A 7,108-nucleotide genomic window follows, 5' to 3' on the forward strand; every position below is an offset into this window, starting at 1 on the left:
ATACTTGGTGACACAGGGAACCTTTCTTGCATTCATGCATCTGTTGATGAATGACCATTCCTAAACACTACCTCTGGAACCATGAATCCCTAACCTTCAAAGCTACGAACACCAAAAAACGAACTGGCACTGATACCATAAACAAATTAACAGTAATACCAAAAACAAAAACTGAAGAAGAAATCAATTTACCACTTTATTGATTGAGTAAAACTTCAATAATACAAGGCTTTCATCTTATATTTCTACAATGAAATGGACTGAGCTAACAACTAACCTTAACCAACTTTAACTGCGAACAACTAACTTCAACTGACTTGACTTTCCTTGATACAAAATAATCAATCTTTAAGATTGGTTTAAAGACTTCAGCCAAAGGACAAGCAATTTCCATCTTAGTGTGAGAATTGCATACAAGTTGTTTGCTTCAAACCTATAATAATTTTGGTTACTTAACTTCAAAAAATTACAAAATGGTCATCGAACTATTCGATAGTTTTCATTTAAGTAATTTGATTATTACAATCATTGTTCTATGGCCTTATTTTTTCACATCACTTGTACCAATTGAAAGCTCTCTTTCTTCTTCTCTTTTACAGTTCAGTTTTCTTCTCCTATCTCTAATATGATCGTCTGATCAACTTGGATCTAAAGTATGTCCTTCTACTTGTAGATGGGTACTGTCCCACCGTATTGATTGTTGAATTATCGCTTGGAGTTGTCTAGCTATACTTTAAAAAAAAATAAAATCTTGATAGCTCTGTGACTTAAATGAAAATTTTCAATTAGTTCAGTGATTATTTTATAACTTTTTGAAGTTAAGTGACTAAAACATAAACTTACTAATAATTTAATAACCTTAGATATAGTTTACCCCTAAAAAATTTAAGCATTTACTCATTTTGTGTGTGTTCTTTTAATTGTTTTGAACGTTTCAAACGGATTAGTGAAGTTGGGAAGCAAATTCCTCCCCAAAACAGCCAAATTTATCATGTTAAAGTCTAAGCCTGTAAAAATTGAAAACATAAAATCACATGCTTTATATTTAATGTTTAATAAAATATTTTGATTCAATCAGGATAAATAAAATAACACTAGATTAACCTACGATTAAGAGTTTTTCTTCTTCTTTTTTTTTTTAATTTGATTGATTGTGATGTGTTTAGAGTCCAAGGGTAGGAAAGAAATTGAAACACTGGGTACCGCGTTCCGATTTATTTTTCATTTTTTAATTGTTTAATTGCTGAGATTCTTAGTTTCAACGACTTCGCTCATTCTTCCTATTAACAAAGGACGTGGCGCAGCCTTCCTTTGAAACTTTTACACAGATTTCCATTTCCATTCCTTACTTTGACTTTCTGTCCCCTTCTTTCTTCTTCAATATTTATGCAGTCCATCTCTTTGTATTGCATTTTTTCCTTTAAATCTGTTGCTTTTCTCTGTAATTCTTTTTCCGAAGGGGTTTTGTTCTTCGATTCTGCAACTCAAATCGGTCGTCTTCTGATTCCATGGCAGATAAACTAAGGTATCAATAAGATCCTTTGTTTTTTCCTTTTTCCTTTTACTTTCAACTCTGTTTAGTTTCTGGGTCTTAATTGATTTTGGAAGATAACAAGAAAAGAGAAGTGTAGTGATAAGTTGAAGTTTCTTCAGATTTTCCCTCTCTTTTTTGTTTTGTGTGATTAAAGGGGCGAAGGCAGAAAAATTTTGAAAGCTCAAAATATAATTTTACTATTCTATTAACTTAATACTTTTTCAATTTTAAGGGACTAAATCTGGAAGTTTACCAATTTTTGGGATAAAGGGCCCTGCATCTATAATTGAGCCTTATAGCTTTCATAATTTTTGTTAATTGATGCTTTAAAATTTAAAGGTTTACATATAAAACTAAAATTAAGTTTATAAGTTTTTATTTGCTTAATTTCATCAATGAAATTTTTTAGTAATTTAATGATTTACGACAGTTGATTCGAGCCTGCCGATCCAAACTCATTTTATCCAATTACTGAACCCACTGAACTTTACATACACTTCAATATAAACTTGCAATTAATACTGAAAATAATAATTTTATTTTTAAAAAAAACTTTAATTTCGATTTTATTTTAATATTTCAAGTATAATTTACTATATCTACGCATTAAATTGTTTCGATATTTTATTAAAATTAAATGTTTCGATTCAATAATAAATCGGATTCCATTCATTTTGTTGAACTGTTAGATATATATAATAGTCGCTCCTTTAATATTAATTTCTCTAACACATGTTCAGATGTGAAACCCTGAAAGTTCCGTTTACAACTGGGTTTGAACGCCAATTCAGGACAGTGCCATTTTTGACTTTGGGTGATGGAGAACCTTTTATAAATGTTGACACGTTTTCAATCACAATCGCTTTCTTTTCTCATTTTCTACCCTCTTCCATGACTATCATCTTATACTTTTCTAGAAAAATTTAAAATAAGAGTCGAATTATTTGTTAAGATTTAAAGGTTTTTCAAAGTTTAGAGAGTTTAGATAAAAATACTATACTTAAAAAATTAACTTAGATAAAAAATTAAGTTTATTTAAAATATGAGATAAGTTCAGACTTTAACATTTAAGACTCATGCCCAACTTGACTCATTTTAAAATTTATAATATTTTATATTATGTTATTTTTATATATTATGTAATTTATAACATATTAAAAATATAAATCTATACTAAATATATAATATTACTCTAATGTAAATATTAAAATAATGTTACAATGAGTATATAAAAATTTCAATAAATAAAAAAATATAAAATTATTAAATATCAAAATAAAATAATATAGATTTTTTTAAAAAAATTAAAAATAATATGAACGAGCCTAAAATAGGATTGAGTTAATTTTTTGTAAATATGACGGATTTTAGTAAAAATTTTAAAGTCAAGCTGAATCAAGTTTGATCAAGTATAAAGCATGTTAATATCATGTTTAGCTAACCCATAAGCACCTCTATTTATAGGATACTTGTACTCTAATCCAATTAATTAAATATAAAATATTTGTTTTTTTTTTTAATATCAAGTGGGACAAGAAGATGGGAATTTACATAATCAATTTTATTATCTTTTCCAGGTTTAATGTAACTTGAACCAATTTCTTGCCACAGAAGTTGGAAATAGTTTAGCCACTCCAGAATCGGCGTTCTGGTCCAAAAGAAAATGAATAGAAGGGCTCAATATGTTTTCATGGTTCTTATGATCGGATCTATAGCATCATTCCAAGGAGTTGTAGGCGATGCAAGAGCTCAAGTACTGAACATGACATGTAGCTCTGAAAAGGAGAACAATAGAACCCTTTTTGTTCCCAATTTCATTTCTTTAATGGAAACCATCAGTGACCTTATGCGTCAATTTGGTTTCGGAACCGCGGTTTCTGGTTCAGGGCCTGATGCTAACTATGGTCTAGCTCAGTGCTATGGTGATCTATCTTTGCTTGACTGTCCATTGTGCTACGCCGAGGCACGTACGGTTCTTCCTCAATGCTATCCGTATAATGGTGGTCGAGTTTTCCTTGACGGCTGCTTCATGAGATCTGCGAATTATAGCTTCTATGACGAGTACTTGGGACCTACTGACATGGTTTTGTGCGGGAATGCAAGCCGCAAGGGATTGAACTTTCAAGCATCAGCAAGACAAGCTGTGTCACGCGCGGTGGCTTCTGCATTGGGAAACAAAGGCTATGGTAAGGCTTCGGTGGCAGTTTCGGGAACAAATGAGACGGCTCATGTTCTGGTCGATTGCTGGAGGTCATTGAACCAGAGTTCTTGCCAAGCATGTTTGGATAATGCATCGGCAGCAATGTTAAGGTGCTTGCCATGGTCAGAGGGACGGGCACTCTACACTGGCTGCTTCATGAGATACTCCAACATAGATTTCATCAATAAAGAAACTTCAAATGGAATTTCAAGAGGTAAAAGAATTTCAGCTTCTTTATCATCTTCCGCACATTAAAATGTTAGTTAATTATATCCGAGTAGGGCTGGCAATGGGGGAAGACGTTCCCAAATTCGTAACGTGACTTGTTTTTGTATGCATGAATTTGCAGGAACCATTATTATTATAGTAATTTCTGCTGTCAGTTCCCTGGTTTTTTTAGCTGTTATTGCAGCTATTGGAGTTTATATCAGGAAGCGCAGATACATACAAAAGAAAAGAGGTAAAAAGCTTATTTACCAAAGCAGATGTTTAGCTCGGTTTGTTCATGTAGTCACCTCGATCATAGGATCTGAATTCTGACATCTGCAACTTCTTTATGCTGCCTAAAATGTTTCCAAATTCCAGGTTCAAATGATGCAGAAAAGTGGGTGAAAGTACTTCGTGATAGTAACTTAAATTTCAAGCACTCTACAGTAGAGAAGGCTACAGGATCGTTCGACGAGGCGAACAAGCTTGGACAAGGAGGATTCGGGACAGTTTATAAGGTAGTTTTCCCACTGATGTTTAGTGCTCTTGTTCAGCATTTAACCGGTATGCATTGGGCGATGATTCATTTTTCATCTGTAGGGTGCTCTACCTGATGGAAGGGAGATAGCTGTCAAGAGACTTTTCTATAACAATCGACACCGAGCTGCTGATTTCTACAATGAAGTCAACATAATAAGCAGTGTGGAGCATAAAAACCTGGTGAGATTGTTGGGATGTAGTTGTTCCGGACCCGAAAGTCTTCTCATCTACGAGTTCCTCCCTAACAAGAGCCTTGATCATTTCATCTTTGGTAAACACTTAATACTTCCAATATCAATATCTATGCTTCAATTGATACCGATATATCACTAACAGTTTTTTTCCCTTTCGAAAACATAAACAGATCCAAGCAGAGGTAAAGAACTTACCTGGGAAAAGAGATACCAAATTATCATCGGGACCGTAGAAGGTTTAGTCTATCTTCATGAAAACCCCACGAACAAAATCATTCATAGGGATATAAAAGCTAGCAATATCTTGTTGGATTTAAAGTTCCGCGCCAAAATCGCTGATTTCGGGTTGGCAAGATCTTTCGAGGAAGATAAGAGCCATATCAGCACTGCCATTGCCGGAACACTGTAAGCATCATCTTCTTTCTGTTCGTTCTAGACACGATTTGCTGTTTAGCATAACCGAAGGTTTCTCATATTCTACTTTTATGATGCACAGAGGATACATGGCACCAGAATACCTAGCCAATGGTCAGTTAACGGACAAGGCCGATGTCTATAGTTTCGGAGTGCTGTTACTAGAGATCATAACCGGAAAGCAAAACAACAGAAGCAAAGACACGGATTACTCAGACAGTATAATTGCAGTTGTAAGCTTCAGACAGTTCCTCTTTCTATAATTTTCCCAGACGAAACACCACTGATTTTTTTTTTGTGTGTGTGGATCGAACAGGCATGGAATCACTTTCAATCAGGGACTGCAGAGGAGATTTATGATCCAAATATAATGTTAAATGAAAACAGCCAAAGTAGCAATACGAAGAATCAGGTTTACAGAGTATTGCATATCGCACTTCTTTGCACCCAAGAGGTTCGATCACTAAGACCCTCAATGTCGAAGGTACTACAGATGCTAACAAAGAAAGAGGAAGACCTCCCTGCACCAACGATTCCTCCTTTCATGGATGAAAAGACAATGGAATTCAACGATATGAGCGAGAACGAGTTTTATCCGCTGAATGCAGGTGGGACTGATTCAATCGCCACTGTGGCTCACAGTTCCTTTTACGCAAGATGAAGGTGGATTGGATTTTACGGTAATAATGGTGAGGGAAAAGCTTTGAAAGAATTCCATGTAGTTCCGGAAAATAGGTGGAATGAATAGAGTTATGGTCGAAATGCAGAATGACATCAAATTATTGTATAATGTGTAAAATATGTAGACTTGAGTTTGAAAATTTTTTGTTGATCTTAGACCGGCTTTCTTTTTTTTTTTTTAATTCGCATTTCATAGTCGGAACTCACCCCGAATCCTAATAATTGTCATCAACGAAAGCAATTCCAACACCAATTTCCACTTTCTATATCCCGATTAATATAACGATGAAAATAAGAAATCCCGCACTTTATAATTTAGCTAAATAACCTTGTTGATAACTCAAAATTCTGATTCCTCATCAAATTTTTTTTTTGTTAAAATCCCTCAAACTTGTAAGAAAAAAAAGCAATTGAACTCTAATACTTAAATTAACAAAATATATCAAAAAAGTTCTATGACCTTAACTTTAACAGTCAAGGTCTCAGCTTTTATTATTATTAATAATACCACGTGTTTTATCATGTGACAGAAAAATAATAAATATTAATGACATTTATAAAAATATAGAAAAAATTTTTAAATTTTACTAAAAACTTAGAAAATTTTAAAATTATTTAAAAATTATAAAATTACGATAAAATATAGAAAAATTATTTAAAAATATAGAAAGATTATAAATTTTAAGTTTTATTTTTTCCACATGTCACGTCATTGTTGTGACACATGGTGTAAAATGATAAAAAAATTATTAAAATTCATAAAAAATCATAAAATTTATAAAATATATTACAAAATATAAGAATATAGAAAATTATTTAAAATTATAAAAAAATGGGTCTTAGTTTCACTTTGCTTCTCTTTTTATTTTATTTTTTTCAATTTTCACTTTTGCTTTGATATTTTATTCCCTTTGCCTTGCTTGTTGGTTTTGAATATTGATTGTTGATTTTCTCGTACATTTCCTTTCGTTTCAAAAGCAGGAAGCTTAGACCAAGGTTTGAGATTGGTTGAGGTGAAGGTTACAGAGGTCTCTGAATGATAGATAGGTGTGAGGAGCTGTGTTGGCATTGATTGAAAATGGTGAGTGGATTTGTGGGTGTTGGTCCAGGCGAGGTTGAGTAGGTTTGTGCCTAAATATCAAGTGGTGATAGTTTGTAACATCTCTATCACCTCTAAATGCGAAGTTATAAAAATTTTTTATGAGGGTCGGAATTAAATTGTAATTTTTACAATAGTGAAAATATAATTTTATTATTTTAATAGTCTATATCTTTATAATTTTTAAAAGTTTAAATCAAATTTTTATCATTTTTAAGGAGGGTCAAAGTGTAATTTTA

General features: G+C 32.6%; 1 protein-coding gene across 2 annotated transcripts; it reads left to right on the top strand.

Moving 5' to 3' along the window:
• The first annotated feature begins 1,250 nt into the window (after positions 1 to 1,250).
• On the top strand, positions 1,251 to 5,926 carry LOC107957172 (cysteine-rich receptor-like protein kinase 2). Of its 2 annotated transcripts, none has more exons than XM_016892620.2 (8): positions 1,251 to 1,525; positions 3,112 to 3,948; positions 4,084 to 4,194; positions 4,320 to 4,459; positions 4,542 to 4,752; positions 4,846 to 5,080; positions 5,172 to 5,322; positions 5,406 to 5,926. In XM_016892620.2, exons 2-8 carry the CDS (start codon positions 3,198 to 3,200, stop codon positions 5,748 to 5,750), a joined length of 1,944 nt encoding a protein of 647 aa, XP_016748109.1. In that variant the 5' UTR covers positions 1,251 to 1,525; positions 3,112 to 3,197; the 3' UTR covers positions 5,751 to 5,926. The 2 variants fall into 2 exon arrangements, with proteins under 2 accessions (XP_016748109.1, XP_016748110.1); XM_016892621.2 differs by having other exon boundaries at positions 1,256 to 1,525; positions 3,146 to 3,948.
• Positions 5,927 to 7,108: the final 1,182 nt, after the last annotated feature.

This window comes from Gossypium hirsutum, chromosome A05 (assembly GCF_007990345.1).
Source record: "Gossypium hirsutum isolate 1008001.06 chromosome A05, Gossypium_hirsutum_v2.1, whole genome shotgun sequence".
Classification (NCBI taxonomy): domain Eukaryota; kingdom Viridiplantae; phylum Streptophyta; class Magnoliopsida; order Malvales; family Malvaceae; genus Gossypium; species Gossypium hirsutum.

Bases quoted from the DNA above. Each gene is read 5' to 3' on its own strand.
- LOC107957172 (XM_016892620.2), top strand. From the start codon at position 3,198: ATGAATAGAAGGGCTCAATATGTTTTCATGGTTCTTATGATCGGATCT. The intron at 3,949-4,083 runs GTAAAAGAATTT...ATGAATTTGCAG, and splicing joins TTCAAATGGAATTTCAAGAG to GAACCATTATTATTATAGTA. The intron at 5,323-5,405 runs GTAAGCTTCAGA...TGGATCGAACAG, and splicing joins CAGACAGTATAATTGCAGTT to GCATGGAATCACTTTCAATC.